The sequence below is a fragment of the Eucalyptus grandis genome, chromosome 8 (assembly GCF_016545825.1).
Source record: "Eucalyptus grandis isolate ANBG69807.140 chromosome 8, ASM1654582v1, whole genome shotgun sequence".
Taxonomy (NCBI): Eukaryota; Viridiplantae; Streptophyta; class Magnoliopsida; order Myrtales; family Myrtaceae; genus Eucalyptus; species Eucalyptus grandis.
Window position 1 is genome coordinate 18361188 of NC_052619.1, and position 21524 is coordinate 18382711.

General features: G+C 37.9%; 1 protein-coding gene across 1 annotated transcript; it reads left to right on the top strand.

The window, feature by feature from the left end:
• Nucleotides 1-744: 744 nt before the first annotated feature.
• On the top strand, nucleotides 745-3225 carry LOC120287039 (aluminum-activated malate transporter 2-like). The gene is made up of 6 exons (XM_039299686.1): nucleotides 745-1051; nucleotides 1150-1293; nucleotides 1511-1792; nucleotides 1929-2038; nucleotides 2383-2526; nucleotides 2893-3225. The coding sequence occupies exons 1-6, from the start codon at nucleotides 781-783 to the stop codon at nucleotides 3223-3225; spliced, it is 1284 nt and encodes a 427-aa protein (XP_039155620.1). The 5' UTR covers nucleotides 745-780.
• The last annotated feature ends 18299 nt before the right edge of the window (nucleotides 3226-21524 follow it).

The following is a 21524-nucleotide window of genomic DNA, read 5'->3' on the forward strand; positions in this document are numbered from 1 at the left end:
ATTGACACCAATGCAATAACTTTTATAACACTTTTCCCTAATTCCACATTTCGATAGCGAATACTAAAAATTCGGTGCACCCAAGCTCTCTTCGGTATTCCTCTTTTGTCTTCAATCCTTTGTACTAGCGCATGCCACATAATCGCGCATGTCTTAAGACATCTCGCATGATATGACACTGCGTACCACTCATGCAAGTGGATTACAACTTAGAATTGGCTGATTTTGCAAAAAACCCTAAAATAGTTGCGTCGAGTCGGGTCATGGGTATGCTCGTGAGACCAAAATCATAGCTCGATGGACCGAAACGCGCGCGAGGTTCTATCTTCAAAAGCCCTACTTGCAGTAGCTCGGCAAACGCGAAATCCGACTCCCGAGTCAAACCCTCGATTGCGATTCGACGCCATTCGAGCAATCAAAACATTTTGCGTGTGCTTGCAAGCGAGATGTGAGTGTCGCGAAAAGGCCATTTCACTCGTGCCCCGCGATCGTGTTCCGCTACGTTGCCGTCGCTAAAAGCTCCGCCAATAATCAAGATTAATATAGTAGGGATGAAATGGTTTGCTTCCACGTCTCATGTTATTGGCCAGTGTCCATTACGGAGTTTCGCCATAAAAAGTTATATTATTATCTTCCTTGTTTTTTTTTTTCCTTTTAATATGTCCGGGGCAGCTCAAGTTTGTGTATATATGTGAACGGCCGATCACCTACTTAAGGGTCTCATCACCAAGTGAGCATCGAAGCATAGAGGAAGAGAGTGAAGAGGGTCGCGGCGCGCCGATGATGAGGTCTTCTGTGGTGTTCCCGATTGGAGAGGAAGGAGAAGGGGCCGCTCGGAGGACCCTCAAGAATCGTCCCTCAGCCGTCGCGGCTTTCCTGAGAAGAGTGAACGGCGAGCATGACAATAGAAGAGTAGTCCATGGTATCAAGGTCGGGATCGCGCTCGTTTTGGCCTCGCTTGTCTCCTTTATAAGTCGGCTCTACAACGTATTCAAGGACGATGCCGCGTGGGCTGTCATGACCGTCGTGGTCATGTTCGAGTTCTATGCAGGTTCGGTACCCCGTTTTTTTGCTATGGACTAATGAACTGCCGTGCTCGTGATGTCGTTTGGTGCGAGTTCTAATGAGAGTGATTGGACGATATATCAGGCGCGACATTGAGCAAGGGATTGAACCGTGCGGTGGGGACTTTATCGGGTGGCATGTTGGGGTGCCTGTCGGTGGTCATAGCTAAACTTATTCACAGCGAGGTCGGGAGCACCATTGGCGTTGGCATCGCGGTATTCATCTTTGGTAAGGCATTCAAAATATCAAAGTAAACGCGACGACGAAACACAATTTATTGGCAAGGAAGTTTACAGGAAATTAGCCATCTTTAAGCATGTCAAGAATATATGGTCCTCTTGCTTATATAGCATATGTTCTACGTGTTCTTACTGTAGACATGCATTTGCAATATATCGAGAGTTGAACAGTTTTGATCATGGTTCAAAAAAATGCTAAATCTCAGGTGCTGCGGCTACATATGCTCGGTCAATTCCTTGCATAAAGAGGAAGTACGACTACGGTGGCATGATCTTCATCCTCAGCTTTAGTCTGGTGGCCGTGTCCGGTGCCCGATCCGACAGCTCCCACAACATCCTGAAGATCGCCGTTCACCGCCTCGGGACGGTCATGATAGGGTTTGCGGCCTCCATTTTCACGAGCATGTTCATCTTTCCTATTTGGGCTGGCTCTGAACTTCACACATCTATGGCCCCAAAATTCGAGCTCCTTGCTTGTTCGATGGAAGGTAATCAAATCGTGACTACATCAGCAGTACGATTTTAAAACTTTTCATGACCCGGCGCTTGTAATGTCACGTATGATTGACTTTTATCAATTGACTTTTATTTTTTTGGTCGAATATTTGTTGACTTTAATGGCAGGACTATTGGAGAGGTACTTTGAGGTGGGAGCCGATAAGGACAGCAAGGCTGACGGAAGCTTCAAAAGCTGCAGACCGGTTCTGAATTCGAAAGCAAAGGACGAGTCCCTGGTAAGTCTTCTTTCCCCTTAATTTCCCAATGTGTTGTAGCCCAGTTGGTTCATCTCAAGCTTACTCTAGCATGCTGTCTCGAACTCGAGGATTTAGCAAATAGTTTGTGAGATCTTATAGTATCATTATCAACTATTTTAAAATTTTAAGTTATTAGATGAAAGCATAGTTTATATTTAATTATTCTAGCAATCTCCCTTTGTATCTAGTCTGGCGATGGAGTCTAGAAAATTTGAATTCAAAATATCTTACTTTAATATCACGTGAGATTTTATAATACTATTACTAACTGTTCTAAAAACTTAAATTATTAAATTAAGGCATAATTTAATATGTTATTGCAGGCGCTTTTTGCGAAATGTGAATGGTGGAACTGGAAGTTTGGGCTATCTTATCCATGGGCCAAGTATCTAAAGATTGGAGAGCTTCTTAGGGAGTTAGCAGCCACCATTGTTGCACTTGAAGTTTGTATTAAGTCTTCTAGGCAGGTACTTCACCTGACCCTCAACTATTATGTTCTTCTTCTTCCACGAGCGTTTTTTCCCCCTAATTTCAACTGGAGAAAAGGAAGAGAAAGCTCACATATATAATCTTTTCAAAAAGCTTAAACCGAATGAGATGTTTTCATTGGAAAGCAATTTAAAACTTAGTATATAGACTTGAAGTAATTCATCTGAAAATGCAGTGATCCATATTTCTCGAGGCAGTAAATGCGGTGTGGAGTCAATTTTATCTTCTGCCGGCATTAAGACCCGAGAAGTGGACTCTGGCTTTCGCTTTCAAATTTTAGAAGGCCTTCCTTTGATTTCGAAAGTTTTTTCGTCTTATTATACCAAAACCGTCCACGTTATCAGCCGGCCGCAGATGTAAGACGGTTGATCAAGGAACCTTGCGAACTGGTTGCGTCATCCCTCACAACGACTCTCCGGGAGCTTGGGGAGAGCATCATGAATATGAGAAGGTGCCAATCGAATGCGCGAGCCGTGCAAAAGCTCAGGACGTCATGGCTTGTACTGAGGCTCTACACGTCTCCCGCCAAGCTCGAGAATGTCTGCGACTCAGGCCAGGATCTCGCTGTCTCGTCCTTCGTGTTCTTACTCACAGAGATGGTGGAGAAGCTGGAATGGCTGGTGAAGGAGGTGGAAGAGCTTGGTGACCTCGCTAAATTCAAGATTAATGATATGTAGTCGGAAATATTCGGGGGAAGCACGCTAGAAGCACCATAAATTGTGTACATCGCTCACTTTAGTACCAAAAGTCTTCATCGGCTCATATAAATGTCAAATTGATGCGAAAACAATCACCTAAGTGCCTCTGACAGAAAATTCCGGCCAAAATGATTACACAGTTTTTATAATTAAAAATTTAATGTAAGTTGAAATATTTGTATTAAAAACCAGTCCATGTGGACATGCAAAACGACGCGGCACAATCTGACGTGGCTGGCTGCCTAAAAACAACGCCATTTCTTTCTTCTCTCTCATTCAATCACACATAGAGACAGACTTCTTCCTTTTTCTGAGATTTTTGCCCATGGCAGTCATCGACGCATCCTCCCCGACGTAGAGGATGTTCCGCCACCTGATTTGAGATGCCCCGGGTACGTCAAACACTACATCTATCGTATTTAATTTATATTCCATTAGTTTATTCGCAAGCAGAAGCATAACAAACTGATTAAACATGTCTTATCATTATTTCACATACTTAATGACATACATATGCATCACTTACATTAAAACATCACAAGACAAAACGCCTAGGAAGAGTTCAGCAACTCCTATCTCCAGTATCATATCCCCGCTCTCAAAAGCCTACTTATACAACACCGATCTAACATCTAAGGATCAATAACATCCCCCAACATCGGCTCATCGACAATGTCACCAGGAGGACCATCAAAGCTTTTAAGCAGTCCCATCCAGTTACCATCAAACATCGTGTACTAGGTTACATATCGATGGGGAACATACTTGGTAAATCGTACATTGATCCATACTATGGTAGTACACTTAGTATACATAAAAGCCAAATTAGGCAACACAACATCCTCATAGATATACTCAATATGTATTGGGGCTCCAAAAAGCGGTGACGGCAGAAAGGGTATCCCACTTGTTTAGGAAAATAAAGGAATGAGCCAAAGCTTAGCAAATGAAATTTCTAAGACCCTGTTTGGTAACAAGCTAAATAATAACTATTTCTATTATTTTGTTCCCCAGAACAAAAAAAGAATAGAAATCCATTTAGTAATGTTTTTATTTTCAGAATAAATTTGGAAAATAATCAAGATGTAAAAAAAAAAAAAAAAAAAAAAGTTGCTTATTTATTCCTAAGAATAAACTCAAGAATCAAGCAATTTTCGTTTTTTTTCTTTCTTTTCTTCTTCCTCTAGCCGGTTGCAAACCTTGGCAATGGCTGACGATCGGCTGGACGAGAGTTGACGACCTCATTGGAGCTTCCTCCGATGAGGCTCAATCTTATTAGTGGCTAGGCAAGCTCTGCCTCACCTTAGCCCAAGGAGGCTCAACCTCACCTAGACATCGCAAGGTCGACATCGCTGGAGGCTAACCTCATAGCGGTTGGGTGAGGTCGAGCCTCGGCCAGTGGTCGAGGTAAGGCTCAAGGGCCATGATGAGGCTCCCCCGAGGCTTGCAACCTCGTCGGCTCTCATTTAACCAATCACTAGCCATGGTTGAGGCCAGCAACCAGCTAGAGGAAGAAAAAAATGGAGAAAAATGTAATTAAATTATTAAAAATTGAAAAAAATTCTAAGTCACAAAAAAAAAAATTAAGAATAGTACAAAACGCATTTCTATTCCAGGAATAGAAATTTTGTATAGTTATAAATATCTTCGAATGCTCATAAATTCATTAATGAAATAGAACCAGAAAACTATTTTCAAGAAGAAATTATTCTCATGAACAAGATGATTATTAAATGCACAATAAGTCTAAAGTAGGAGTTCACCTTCGCACCCGCCCTAGCATAATAATCATAAACATTCGAAATAATATAATCAATGCATGAGCACACATCTTACCTTCCTTGCAAGTGCCTCACATGAATGCACAATATTATCTACTCAATGCACACATATGGCATAGAATTTCTTAGTGCATCAGTATCATTTGATGCTTTATCAACATGTATATATGTATATTCATAAGAGTGCATAATCTTGTTCACTTCTTCTCCCGAACACTCCCGAGGCATCTTGACACACAAGACATCTTATCTAACATCCACCCATGAGGTGTTCCGCCATACTCATACATAATTTTAAATGTGAGGCATCTCAACTTTGGAAACATCCCGAAATATTTCCTAAGGCATCCTGACAGGAGGCAATGTTGCCACCCTCACGTGGACAATGGCTTTTTTTTTTTCAATGTTCAATGTTATCATGCAACATTAATGTACATGAACATGTTCAACATTAACACTCAATGCACAACATTATTTCACTTTATCATTCAATCATTCATCGACTCAACATGTTCAACATCAACATTTTATACATTGCATCATTTCACATAACCATCATCAAATGAACATGTTCAACATTAACATTCTATGCATATTTTTCTCAAATTAAACGAATATGCATTTATTAAATAATGATGCTTAAAATACACGAAGAACTAAGATATCAAGAAAACAGAAAGCATGTAAAAAAATAAAAAATTAAATTCGGTAACTTCCAAATATGGTAACCTGCTAAAATCGATAACCTTGATAATAACTTGCATAAAATCAAAGCTTTAGTTTTCCTTCAAAGTAAAGCAAAACCGGAATCAATGATTTTTGTCTTGAAAATGACAAATCCATTTATGAAGAGTAGAGGAAATTAATGAGTTTACCTCATCCAAACAGAAACAAACTCAAATTTAATAAAATACGAACATGGACCTTTTTCCTTTTACTCCTGGAATTGGAAGCGAAAGTTGAAAGGAAAGTGGATAGTGATTAGTAAAGTAATGGAGTGGGGCCTTATCTTGGGAATTCTATCTCTTCGATTTTATACACGGCCATAACAAAGAATGAAAGAGGAGATGGGTTAACCATGGTTAGTGAATTTAATACTCAAAGGGTGAACCATTGAATCTAATAGTAGAGAGGGTAAGTGTTCCGATGGAATATCTTCATGTGGCCTCTATGTGAATAGTTTAGGCATGTGGCACATTCTTATAAGCCAAGAGAAGAGATATTTAGGAGAGATTCATATCCTTTGGCTAAGTAAAGAAGTAAGTCACCCATTGCATTACTGAAATATAAGTTAATATAGATAAAATAGGCACGACATCAACAAAGGCTAAATTCAATGTTTCACTTTGCTGATGGAGGAAAGCTAGAAATATAAATTTCAAAGTCTCGTTTGCTAATGGAAAGAGAGAGCCCAAAGAATAACTTTCCAAAGTAATTTTTACAATTGAATAACTAAGGAATCAAGGAAATTAATACATAAAAGAAAAAGTGTCCGTTCTAAATATCAATAAATCTGAAAAATATTTTGAACCTGTCAAAACATTGGCACAACTTTTTGAACATAAGTAAATAATTAACTTAGTAAATTTCTAACCGATCGTTCACACATAATAGTCACATTAATCGATCGCATAAATTTCTCACACGTGACATTGATTGCAACCAAATTCCTACATATTAATAAATGCAAGAATTTTCCCGATGTCACATGATCTCCCCGACCAAGTCCGACGTGAAGCCGTCACCACTCTCTTTCTTCACTACAAGGGAAACTAGGTCCTTGGTGCGTGGCTTAATCCCCACCTCCATTGCCCGTAACTTCCTCTTTTTCCTTCAACCTAACCACTTACTCCTCCTCTCCTTGGCTCACCAATTAAGGTTTCAATTTTGGGGGCAAATCGGATTAGGGTTTCGATTGCAAATCAATTAGGGTTTCTATGAGATTTCTCTCAGTTTTCAATTTAAGGTTTATATCTTGGGGCAAACACTGTAGACGACGCTGTTTAGGGTCTATATGGTGATTAGGCACACCGGCAAGCCACGTTAGCCAAAGAAATTAATAAAATATGGCCTCAGATTTCTGGCGACCCAAATCTTAATTGGCACTTAAGTAATAGTTTTTTTTTTAAAAAAGTGGCACTTAAATGATAAAAAAAAAAAACTACTAAAGTAAACATCGTACACAACTTTTGGTAATTCTAATATACTTTCTCCCAAAAATATTCTTTAAGGATCAAATACCAGATTAATTGTATTGAATAAAATGAGCATTTTACCAATTGTTCGCACCGTGTTTCCCTATGTATATGCATATATATGAGGAAGACGATTAGAAGGAGAAAAAACCGGTGTATGGTGCTGTGATATGAACATGAAAATGGTTGAGATCGTGGAACTTCTTTCTAGTTTTTGTGAGTGGATGACGTCTAATTAGAAATCCTAACCTTGTAATCTCACCAATGATGAAGTGATACTATTTGTTATTAAATATATTGGATTGCAGCCAAACAATTCATAGTTTTCACTACAAACTTAGGCGTATTTGATAATCATATCTAGTGCTAAAACTAACAAAATTTGGCAATGACCTCACCTATGCTTGACAAATTCGAGTGAAGAGCTGGAGGCATCTATTCAAATCCCTTTAACTGCATGCAGAGTGCTCAAGATCATGGCTACCTGCACAAGTCAAAGTGTCTGAATTTAATCAGTTCATGTGGCTTTGAGAGTATTTCATAAGCCTTTGGATAATCGGATCTCTAAACTTGTATCCCTAGATTATGAATGGAAGAGTTCAGTTACTCAATTTAAGTCTTTGACAACCCTATTTAACATATTCACTTGGAAGATTCAATTAAGAGTCATTTATGTTTTAAGTAATTAAGAGAATGGTTAGTTAATTCGTTCACTAGAAAAACCTAATTAATGATAATTACTTACTATGTTGCTAAAACCTATCAACATGTTTGGCAGTAAATGCATAGCATTCAATGATAAATTTTCAATTACCCAAAATTTTTACTTTTATTTACACACTTAAAATTGTCAATAGTAATTTTTAGCTCTTATTTTCAATTGGATTTTCTTAAATAGTGCTTAGGACCACTGATTAAGAAACTAATTAAGAAATTTTACAGTTGTCTATGAACTAATTACTATCACGTAATGTAAAATCAATGCTTGGTTAATCCGTTGATAAGCAACAATATTAATGTTTTGTCGCCTTAGACTACACCTAAGTGCATGTCTAATATTTTTAGCTTTTCGATGTCAATGCCTAATCACTGCTTTGGCAAATCCTTCAATAGGCGACAAGATTAAAATTTTCTTTGGATTAGTTTGAAAAATTAAAGCTCCCTCTTCCATAAGTGGCAATGATGTTGATCAACAATAGCCCATCCCACAACTGCATTAGTTTGGCTTTTAATAAAGTTTCATTAGGATTAGATATTGACATCACAAAGCTACTAGTTCAAACTTCATTGCCACATTTAAAAATAAAAAGCCCCCGAAACTTTGGGATGCTTGCCAATTCATTCGCCTAACTCATTTTTGCAAGTTTTTTAGGCTCTTGCTAGGTTAGTAAAAGTGTTATGTTTGTGGAAAATATCAACTTGATGCTAGAAAACAAATATGGGTTATGAGTTCAAATATTACAAATGTGAATTTGTTTCACAAATTTGTTAGCTGGGTCACTCTTATGTGGAGGAAGCCCAATGAGTTGCAAGTCCAAAAAAAGCTTAAGCCCATATGATAAGTTATATGGAGAAATAGGGTTTCTCACTATATTTATAAAGTGGTAACTGCAAAAGGAAATAGTAACAAGAAAAAAAGAAAAAGTAGAAAATCTGGGGGTTGGGGGCAAAGTCTGATTTATATCAAGTTAGTATCGGATGTCGATTCGTGGTCTAATTGAACTGAAATTTTGTCAGCATGTTCGTAGCGCAATTTTCTCAAATCTGAACAGTTTGATTTTCATTTGAAGCTCCCTACATCAGGTTTTTCGTGGATTAATCAAAACCTGCATTTTTGGTCGATTTATCCACGATCTCTTGTGAAATTCATGTGTATTGCCAATAATTATATTCTTGAGGTGTTTGCTGCTATGTACCTCTAGTATTTGCTAGAGAAAAACATTGCTCACTCAATTTTATTGATAGTGAAGAATTTCGGGTGGACTCCGGTCCCAAGGTTTTTGATCTCCTCACATCGAGAAGGTTTTCCACGTAAAAAAAAAAAAAAAAAAGTCTTGTGTTCGCGTGTTTGGTATTTATTTCTCTACTATATCGATACCTATTAAATTTACATAAGAATGGAGATTTTTTTATTCTGTTGCGTTAATTCGATATTATTCGAACTGTTACTATTCTCCCATCAGAGCGATATCAAAGCATCTGGTTATTACTTGATTTTTCTGCCTTGTGTTAAACAATGGAAACGAATACAAGTAGAATGGTTACACTAAATGATTCGAATTATCACACTTGGAAAGGGAAGATGGAAGACCTTTTATATGGAAAGATTTTTATTTGCCCGTATTTGCCGAGGAGAAACCAGAGAATAAAACTGATGTTGAATGGTCTATATTTCATCGTCAAGTGTGTGGTTATATTAGGCAGTGGGTGGATGATAATGTTTTGAATCATATTATTGAGCAAACACATACACGCAGTTTATGGGATAAGTTCGAATAGTTATATGCTCGAAAGATTGGGAATAATAAGTTATTTTTGATAAAAACAGATGATGACTCTGAGATATCAAGATGGTACTCGTTTGATTGATCATTTAAATTCTTTTCAAGGAATTATAAATTAGTTGGCTACGATGGGAATCAAGTTTGATGATGAGAAACAAGCACTATGGTTGCTTGATACTTTGCCGGACTCCTAGGAGACGTTCTGAACATCTTTGTCTAATTCTACCCCAGATGGTATGATTACCATGGATTTGGCCAAAAATAGTATTTTGAATGAAGAGATGAGAAGGAAGACACAAGTATCGTCCTCTTCACATTCTGATGCCTTGGTTGTCGAGAAAATGGGAAGAAGTGAGCCTCGAGGTCCGAGAAATAGAGATAAAAGTCAAGATAAAAGCAGAGGTAAGTATAATAAATTTGCTAATGTTTAGTGCCATTATTATCATTAGAAAGTGACATATTTAGAGGTTTTTTTGCTAGTTAAAAAGGGAAAAACAAAAGGAGAAAGGTAAAGAGAAGAAAAATGATAATGACAGTAATGACAATCATGTTGCTGCACTTAAAGAAGACTTTCTCATTATTTTTTATGGTGATGTGGTGAATTTTGTATCTTATGAGACCAGCTGGGTAATTGATAGCAGTCCATCCATTCATGCTACGTCTCGTAGCAATTTCTTTATATCATACAGGTTAGGTAACTTCAGATCTATGAAGATGGGAAACAATGGGTTAGCTCAAGCTGTAGGCATTGGTGATGTGTGCCTAGAAACCAGCAATGGCACAAGGTTAGTATTGAATAATGTTAAACATATACCCGATATCCGTTTGAATTTAATTTCTACATGCAAGTTGGATGATGAGGGGTATTGCAGCAACTTCAATAATGGTCAATGGAAGCTCACAAAAGGTTCTCTTGTTGTGGCTAGAGGTGAAAAATATTATTCGTTGTACATTCTGCAGGCAAAGTTGTCCACAAACAAAATTAATGCAGTAGATAGCGAAGATGCAGCTGAGTTATGGCATAAGAGGCTCAGTCACATCACTGAGAAGGGTTTGACAATATTAGCCAAAAAGAAGCTCCTTTTAGGATTGAAAAGTTTGGTGCTAAAGAAGTGTGCTCACTGTTTAAGAGGAAAACATAACATGATTGCATTTAAAAGTTCCCTTCCTTCAAGAAAATTAGGTATACTAGGCTTAGTGCATTATGATATTTGCGGTCCTATGAAAACAAAATCACTTGGTGGCTCTCTTTATTTTGTTACCTTCATAGATGATTTTTCAAGGAAAATTTGGATTCATACCTTGAAAACTAAAGATCAAGTGTTAGATGCTTTTAAGCAATTTCAAGTTTCAGTTGAGAAACAGACTTGAAAGAAATTGAAATGCATCGGGCGATAATGGGGGAGAGTATATTGGACCTTTTGATGAATATTATAGACAACAAGGTATTCGACATTAAAAGACACATCCCAAGACGCCTCAGTTAAATGGCTTAGCTGAGAGAATGAACAGAACACTGGTTGAAAGGATAAGATGCTTACTTTCACAGTCAAAGCTACTTGAATCCTTTTAGGGTAAGGCTTTAAGTACAGTTGTGCATGTATTAAATCTTACTCCATGCATTCCTATTAAATCTTACTCCATGCATTCCTATTAAATCTTACTCCATGCATTCCTTTAGAGTTTGATGTTCCTAATAGAGTTTGGACATGCAAAGATGTTTTTTATGATTATTTGCGCATCTTTGGATGCAAAGCATTTGTGCATATTCCCAAAAATGAGAGGTCTAAACTTAATGTGATAACACGACAGTGCATATTTATTGGTTATGGACAAGATATGCTTGGTTACAATTTTTATGATCCGGTTGAAAATAAAATTGTAAGAAGCAAAGACATGTTTATGGAAGATCAAACAATAGAGGATATTGAGAAAGCAAAGATGATTTCAGCACCACAGGTTAGTGATAATTTGGTTGATTTAGATCAAATTCCTCTTACAAATATTCCTACACAGGTTGATGAAGAGCAGTAAGAAGTCAATGTTCCAAATAACACACATGCTCCTGAACATGTTAAAACAGATAATAATATTCCTAAACTAGAGGCTCAATTAGATGTTTCACTAGATGTTCAAGTTTGGAGATCCATTAAAGACCGACAACCTTCCACCAGGTATTTTGAAGATGAGTATGTATTATTGACTGATGCAGGTGAACCAGAGTGCTATGCAGAAGCAATAGAAGATGAGAAAAGCAATTGGTTTGATGCTATGCAAGATGAGATGCAGTCACTTTATGATAATCATACTTTTGAGTTGGTGAAGTTACCTAAAGGTAAAAGAGCTTTGAAGAACAAGTGGGTATATAGGTTGAAGCAAGATGAACATACTTCACAACCACGGTACAAAGCTAGATTGGTTGTTAAGGGATTCAGTCAAAAAAATGATATTGATTTTGATGATATATTTTCTCCAGTTGTGAAAATGTTTTCTATTCATGTGGTACTAGGCTTAGCTGCTACCCTAGACTTAAAAATTGAGCAAATGGATGTCAAAACAGCCTTCCTACATGGTGACTTAGAGGAAGAGATATACATGGAACGACTTAAGGGTTTTAAAGTGAAAGGGAAAGAGGATTATGTGTGCAAATTGAAAAAAAAAAATCTCTATGACCTAAAACAAGTACCTAGATAGTGGTACAAAAAGTTTGCGTCAATTATAACAAAACAAGGCTATAAGAAGACTTCTTCGGATAACTATGTGTTTGTCCAAAAATTTTCTGATGATAACTATTATTCTCTTGTTTTATGTTGATGATATGCTGATTGTTGGCATGAATGCTTTAAGAATTGAGTTATTGAAGAAATAGCTGAGCGAGTTTTGTGCCATGAAAGACTTGGGCTCGGCGAAGCAGATTCTTGGCATTAGAATAACCCGAGACAGAGATGCTAAGAAGTTATTTTTGTCGCAAGAGAAATATATCAAGAAGATCCTTTAGAAATTTTACATGGACAAGGCTAAAGTGGTTAGTACTCCTTTTGCTGCCCACTTTAAGTTAAATATGAAGTAAAGTCCTATGACTGATAAAGAGAATAAAGATATGGAAAGTGTTCCATATATCTCAGCCGTAGGAAGCTTAATGTATGCGATGGTATGTACACGACCAGAGTTAGCGCATGCAGTTGGTGTTGTTAGTCGCTATTTGTCAAATCCAGGGAGAGAGTGATATGGCTAGTATAAGTACCTAGAGGGGGGTGAATAGGTATAACGAGTAATTTCTAATGATAATTGCACAATACTAGACAGTTGATAGAAATGAAACAATTTTTCCTCGTCAATAAACAAACAACGATCAATGTAAGACTAAGAGTAGGGAAGAGAAAATTGAACACGAGGTTTATAGTGGTTCGGCTTATTTCAAGCCTACGTCCACTCTTCTGCACTGACAGCCCACTAGCTGGATTCCACTATGAACAAAGAGATATTACAGCACTGTTATTCCTTGATTTATTGGTGTAGAAGATCTACCACACTCTCTCAAGGTATCACTAAGTATAAACTCTCTTTGTGTGTACAGTTTCGCTCAATATGAATCGACTAATAATCAAGGAGCTTCAGACTTTGGAATTTCTCTATCGAGCACACGCTAGAATAACTGGAACGTCTTCTTTTTATACTCTTTTATGACATCATACCCGTTGGCACTTACCAAAGGAATTCTTCCAATCTTCCCGTTGGACAAAATCAATTAAGAAGGTCATTCAAGCTATTAAAGGAACATGTCGATAGCCCATCAATCATGTTCGCCCATACAATCAGAATCTTGGTTTCCAAGAATAGAACCTTCCAAGAATAATTCGTCAATCATCAGATCTTTAAACGATCTTGATTTCGAATAAATAATCCGTTATATCAAATCCAGCCAAGAGATCTTCTCCAATCGATAAGACCAAATCCTTAACCAAACACTTTAGCTCTGCATCGTCTTCGTCGCTAGATTAGAAACTATCAATGAGAATAGTCTTGAGTCTTGAGTCTTGTGTGCTTGAGTCCGGTGATCCGAAAGTCTTCGGACTCAAAGTACAAGGGTATGTATAGCTTCCGAGACTAGACGATAGAAACGTTTTGTCGGCTTCAAAACACTCTAGAGAGATTTCTCCAACAATCTCCCATTTTTTATGGTGACAAAACTTTCCTGTAAATTTGAACAACTTTGACCTGCAAAAACATTTACTCAAGCAATATGGATATCTCATAAAGATTAATATCTCAACTAGATTCTACATCCACAGAAAATGGGTTAGTCTTTCATGAGTAAAGCCATAACTTGATATATAAATGCAGCAGTTAACTTCAAATCCACACACTCAAGTCAGTCAAATTCATCAAGTCCACCACACCCAAGTCATACTCAAAAATAAATATCCAAACAAACTAAAATTAAAAACAAATTCAAAATCAAAGTTCAGTTAATCAAAGTTCAGTTTAGTTCAAAATCAAAGTTCGGTTCGGTTCAAAGGCTGGCAATTCTCCCCATTTTGTCATCATTAAAAAGGTGAGAAAGAGTCAAGTCTCGCTTGGGAACGCGCACAAGCCGGAAATCTCCCATCGATTGTACGACGCCTTCCAGCCTCTTCAAGTCTTCTCGTAGACGTGCCACCTCTACTCCTTTGGCATTTGCTTGAATTTGATAAGCGAGGTCTTGCATTTGATCCGACAGGGTAACAGAAGACGCTTGTCCAGCATTTTTCATGACTTGAATTTCACATTCCAAAGCATATATTTGACCCTGCATTTCCAGAAGAAGATCAAGGATACGACGAAAATCTGCGGTATTGTCCGTCTGCGTGCTGGCATTTGCTCTTTCAGATGGAGTAAAGGCAGATGATGGAACTTCGGTGTAATCACGCAAATTTGGCGTTGAGGTGTCATGTCCTTCCTCAGGCATTTGAGAAGCCTGAATATCTTCTAGATTTGCTTGCAAGTGACTCACACCTTCACTGTGATCAGGATATGGTGTAGTCCTTCCTTGCTCGTCATCTCCCCCTGTTTCTAAGGCCTCCATTAGGGAAGAGTGATGGTCATGCTCAGTAGAATCTTGATTCCCTTTCTCTCTAGCTTCATCTGCAGACTTTTCTTTGACTGCTTCTTCTTCTTCTTCAACTTCTTTCTCCTCTTCTTCTTTTTCTTTCTCTTCTTTCTCCTCTGCTTCTCTCTGTTCTTGTTCCTCTGCTTCTTTTCCTTTCTCCTGTCGTTCCATTGATTCGGATACGAACGACGAAGTCTTTTCAATGCCAAGGCAGAGATAGTGAGTTCATCCTCTTCATCTTCATCCTCTAAGATTAGAGCTCTTTTCTTTTTGGATGGAGCACCCATGGGCTCCTTCCCTTTCCTTTTCGACGCAGAAGAGACTGGATGAGATTTAACTGGAGTTTTCACTTTAAACTTCTCCATTGCCTTATCAACCTCTTTCAGGCGCATTTTTGTCAGCATTTTCAAACCCACCACCATTTTGTCGCATGGTCGAACACAAAGAGTCTGTTTAATGTTCAAGTGTCTGAAGATCTTAGTCACAAGACCTGAGTAAGGCAACTGGCCCTTATCCTTCACCATTGCTCTGTACATGTGGAAGAGAATGGTGTGAGGGAGAGAGAACTTCTTCCCTGAATTGATCGCGTACATTAATTTCGCCTCAGAATTAGACACGTCTGTTTTGGATGTTGATTTTGGCCTGAGACAGTTGATCACGATTTTGTGCAGTAAGATGTTGATGGCATGCATTCTTGTGTAGGTAACTCTTCCTTCTGTACTCCTGTCTTTGACAAGTTCCAGTGTGGTACGAGCGATTGAAACCTTGATCGGTTGATATCGTCCTCTTTCAACTCCAATTATGTCCGCCAACATGTCCACATCTACCTCATAGTCTTGGTCTCGAACATTGAAGGATATTCTATTCGCATCTAAAAAGCCGAGATTCGAATAGAAATATCTTGTCAATTGTGCATAGCCGTCTGTGGTGTCAGAGCAAAATTGCTCTAGTTGAAGCAGATTGAACTTCTCCTTCAAGTTCACATTGATGGCATCCAGAAAGTCAAAATCAACGCTCCTGGGGTTTATTACCCCCCGTTTCAACAATTTGAAGAACGAGATCCTCCTGTTCCTTTGATTTGAACAACTCCGTTCTTTTTCCCTTCACTTTCGCAGCAACACCCATCCTGGGTTGGAATTCTCTAAATAGTTTATCATCGTCATTCCCGTTAGTCGGATTAAATCCCCCTACATGAGGGTCACTTGGAATGTTCGCAAGTGCTTCCTCAGCCTTTCCTTTGGAAGCAATTCCCAAATCCTCCATCCGTCGCAAAAAAGATATACTCATTTTTATACCCTTTGTCTTTAAGGAAGGCATCCACATAGTTCAATGGTGTACCTATGCTTTTCAAAGCACGATAGAGCTTATAAATAAAAGAGGGTTTTTGGACTCTTACGAGTCCGCTTCCTCGATTATTTCTTCTGTGGTAGTTGATCCACACTCTGTGGGGTAGATAATGGAGATTGATGTGGCTGAGAGTGAATCGGGCTCTGTTGCTATCTCGATAACTCTTCTTCCTCGGTGAGATTGAAATGAGTAGGACCCTCCCTCATTCTCTATGGTCCCCTGCTTGCGATTCTTGAAGACCTTCTAGAAGAAGACATCGTTTCTTGTCGTTGAAAGATTCCTTGACTCGCTTTCCCAAGAAAAGATGACAACTTTCTCGAAGATGAACCCGAAGTCAAGACAGGATTGAGAGGAGAATGCCTTTTTAGGGTTTTGGAGTTAAGCGAAGAAGACAACTGAAGTCTATGGCCGTGAATGATTGAGTCTGAGAGTCTCTAGACTTTGATTTCCTCAAGCTTCAAAATGTTGAGTCTGGAACGGATGATATCGAATTGATTCTTCTCCAAAGGCTTTGTGAATATATCCGCTAGTTGGCTCTTTAACTCAACAAATTGAATCGAAATTTCTCCATTTTGTACATGATCTCTAATGAAGTGATGACGAATCTCTATATGCTTTGCCCTTGAGTGAAGGATTGGATTTTTAGTAAGATTGATTGCGCTGGTGCTATCACATCTAATCTCAGTACATGAGTCTTCAATTCCAAAGTCTTGTAGCTGTTGTTTTATCCACAGAATTTGTGAACAACAACTTCCAAGAGCTACATACTCTGCTTCTGTTGTAGAGAGAGCCACAGTGTTTTGTTTCCTTGAAAACCAAGACACTATCATGTTCCCAAGCAATTGGCAAGTTCCCGAGATGCTCTTTCTATCAACTACGCAACCGGCTAGATCTGCTCGAATATCCAAGAAGATTAAAGTCTCCTTCTTAGGATACCAAAGACCAATGCTTGAAGATGAAGCAACGTATTTAATAATCCGTTTCACAGCATTGAGATGAGATTCTCTAGGGTCTGATTGAAACCTAGCACAGATGCACACACTCAACAAAATGTCAGGTCTAGAGGCAGTAAGATAGAGAAGTGAACCGATGATACTCCTGTACAGCTTTTGATCAACTTTCTTCCCTTCTTCATCTTTGTCTATCTTCAAAGAACTTGACATTGGTATGTTGGTCTTTTTGCACTTTTCAGTCAAACATTTTGACAAGATCATTATCATACTTTTCTTGATGAATGAAAGTTCCTTCCTTCAATTGTTTTACTTGAAGTCCAAGAAAGAAGGTTAACTCTCCCATCATACTCATTTCAAACTCATCCCGCATAGACTTAGAGAATTTCTTGCCTGAGACTTTCATTAGAGGATCCAAAAATAATATCATCCACATATATTTGAACAAGTAAAAAGCTTTTGTTTTCCTTTTTGATAAATAGAGTAGTATCTAATTTACCTTTGACAAAACCATTATGTATTAAAAACTTACTCGGTACGTCGTACCATGCTCGAGGTGCTTGCTTTAAACCATACAAAGCCTTTTTCCGAAGACCGAGTGCAGTTTCTTTGGGTCTTCAAATCTGGTGGTTGTTCCACATAAACTTCCTCATGGATAAATCCATTTAGGAAGGCACTTTTGACGTCCATTTGGAATAACCTGAAATTTTTATAACAAGCAAAAGCAAGCAATAATCGAATAGCTTCTAATCTTGCTACTAGTGCATAGGTCTCATCATAGTCTATCCCCTCTTCTTGCGAATATCCCTTGGCCACGAGTCTTGCTTTGTTTCTTACGACTTTTCCTTTCTCGTTCATCTTGTTCCTGAAAACCCATTTAGCTCCAATAACAGATTTACCTTTTGGTTTAGGAGTCAATTCCCAGACATCATTGATACTTTGAATTGCCCGAGCTCTTCTTGCATAGTTTCAATCCAGCTTTCATCGATAAAGCTTCTTCTATGCTTTTGGGTTCTATTTCAGAAAAAGTGCCACAGACTAGACTCTTCACGCCTTTTGGATCAGTGCGAATTCCTTCATTAATTTCGCCAATAATGAGATCTTTGGGATGACTAGACTTATGCTTCCGATTCTTGGTTGATTTGAGTGATTGATGATCTCTTTCTTTACTTGAATCTTCACGAACAACTTGATCTTTGGTCTTCCAGTCCGAGATGCTTCTTGAGTTGTAAGCTTTGGAGAGTACGGAGTGGTTCAGACTCTTCATGTTGAGTCTGACTGAATTCATTTTGCATTGAATCTTGAAATTTGACATTCATTGATTCCTCCACTAATTGACTCTTCTTGTTATAGACTCTGTAGGCTTTGCTTGATGTAGAATATCCACGGAAGATGCCTTCATCTAATCTTTCTTCAAACTTACCAACTCGATCTTTTCCATTTTTCAATATAAAACATTTGCAACCGAACACATGAAAGTACGAAACAATAAGCTTCTTACCTTTGAATAACTCATAAGGAGTTTTCTCTAGAATAGGTCTTAAAAGACTCTATTTATGATATAGCACGCTGTTGAAACAGCTTCAGCCCAAAATTGTGAAGAAATCTTACTTTCAATTAAAAGAGTTCTAGCCATTTCTTGAAGAGATCTATTCTTTCTTTCCACAACTCCATTTTCTGAGGAGTGTATGGAGAGGAGAACACATGCTTGAAGCCAGATTCATCACAAAATTTTGTAAAATCTTGATTTTCAAATTCACCTCCATGGTCTGTTCTTATACTTGAAATAACATATCATTTTTCATTTTGAACCTTTTTAGCAAATTTTTCAAAATACGAGAAGGTTTCAGACTTACTTGCAAGGAAATATACCCAAGTAAATCGAGAGTAATCGTCCACGATTACTAGGCAATATTTCTTACCTCCAATGCTCTGGGTTCTGGTTGGTCCAAAGACATCCATATGCAGCAGCTGCAGTACATGATTTGTAGAGATATGATTTATTGGCTTAAATGAATTTCTTACCTGCTTTCCCAATATACATGGAGTGCATAGATCAGACTTTTGGTATGATAAATTGGGTAGACCACGAACAAGCTGCTTTGATGAGATTTTGGCTAACTGCTTCATATTAATGTGACCAAGCTTTCACTGCCACAAGCTTGCTTCGTCTTGAATTGAAATTAAGCATCGCGATTCATCCGGTTTCACATCCAAAAGATAGATATTTCCATACCTTCGACCCATAAAAGACTGAGTAGAGTCTTTATTGATTCCAGAACATATTCCTTCTTGAAAGAAGATCTTAAAACCAGTATCACATAGTTGGCTTATCTTTGAGAAGATTATAATTAAGTCCTTCTACTAGGGAAACATTACTTATTGTGAGATTTCCAATTTTCACAATTCCAAATCCCACAATTCTTCCTTTGTTGTTTCCTCCAAATGAGACTTTTCCACCATTTACTTGAACAAGCTTTATAACGTAATTTGAGTCTCCTGTCATATGTCTTGAGCATCCACTGTCCATATACCACTTTACCTTTTCTTTGATGGAGACCTGCATTTAAAAGAGTCTCAAGTTTTCTTTGGTACCCATATTTTCTTGGGTCCATTGGTGTTAGTAAGATAAACAGTATTAGCCCATGTTTTCTTAACAGGTTTCCAAACCATAGGACACTCTTTTTCAAAGTGATCCGGGCTATTGCATTTTGAACACTGAGAGCATTTCGACCTACGAGACTTTACAAAAATCTTCTTGAAATGATTTTTGTAGGCCCTCTTGAGGGTCTTTGCTTAATTCTTTCTTTTACTTTAGGAAAATCAATCAAGGGAATAGTTTCCGCAGTCATACCTAAACCAGATTTATTGAAATAAGGTGTTTGAGCTGAAAGAATTTTTTTCAAGTTTCTCGGACCCTATTGAAAATTTCTTTGAAATATTTGATGAGTCAATTTTTAAAAGAGCATTTTCTTTCAAAAGATTTTCTTCACTTTCTTTAAGAGTAGAAACATTCATGTCTAAACATTTAACTTTTTCCTTCAACACATTTTCTGTTGTTTTAGAACAGTATTTTCCTTTTTAAGTTCGGAAATCCTTTTAAGAGAAGTCTTAAGACTAAAACACAGCTCATCAATATACTTAGAAACCTTGACAAGAATTTTAAAATTACTTACCTCAAATTCAGTCCGAGTCGATTCGAGTTTGAGTCTCGAGTCGATTGCGCCATCGACACAAATTGGCATATTCATCATTACTTTCTTCGCACTCTGTATCACTCCAGGTTTCGGCTTTGAGATCCTTTCGAGACTTTTCAGCTTTTCCTTTCTTCTTCTTTAGAAGAGGACAGTTGGGTCTAATGTGTCCCTTTTTCTTACATTCAAAGCAAACTATATCTTTATTTGATTCATCATCATCAACAGACTTGGTCTATTGTCTTTGAAAGCTTTGTTTCTTTGAGTTGAATCTTCTTCCTTTTCTATTCAGCTTTCTGAATCTTCTTATCATGAGAGCAAGCTTCTCATCGTTCATATCATCTTCAGAATCTGTAACATCAGAATCATCATTTCATTTTAATGCAATGGATTTCTTACCTTTTGGATCTTCGTCTTCGTTAATTTGTTCCACTTCATAAGACTGAAGAGTTCCAACCAGCTCATCGACAGATAGTGGCATGATTCTTTGTGTCTCTCTTATTGAAGTCTTTATGTGATTCCAATCCTTGGAGAGTCCACGCAGTAGCTTGTTTACCTTCATGGGATCAGAAATTGGTTGTCCTTGATTTTCAAGACCATTTACAATTTCTATAAAACGGCTAAACATGTCAGTTATAGATTCTCCAGGTCTCATTTTGAAGGCTTTATATTGACCGAGAAGGATGTTGATTCTAGTCTCTTTTACTCAATCAGTTCCTTCATAGGTGATATGTAACCTATCCCAGACTTCTTTTGCTGTAACACAAGAAGATATTCTGTTATATTCAGTAGGTGACAAGGCACAATACAAAGAATATATAGCTTTTGCATCAAGAGTTTGTCTCTTGATTATCTCTTCCCGAGACATTCATTGGTCTCAACGGTTTCTTTCCCTCTTTCTCGAGACAGATGCAACTTTAGGAGTGATTCCTTTTTCTACAACGTCCCATTCCGAGAGGATCCTTTGATCGAAGAAATGCTTTCATTTTGTTTTTCCAGATGTTGTAGTCCTTTCCATCAAAGTAAGGAGGTGCAGTATTGCTTTGACCTTCCACCAGCCCTCGGAGCTAGCATACTAGCCATGGATCTTTTACTCTGAAGTAAAACACTTCAAATAAAGTGAGTACACGAGCTCTGATACCAATTGATATGGCTAGTATAAGTACCTAGAGGAGGGATGAATAGGTATAACGAGTAATTTCTAATGATAATCGCACA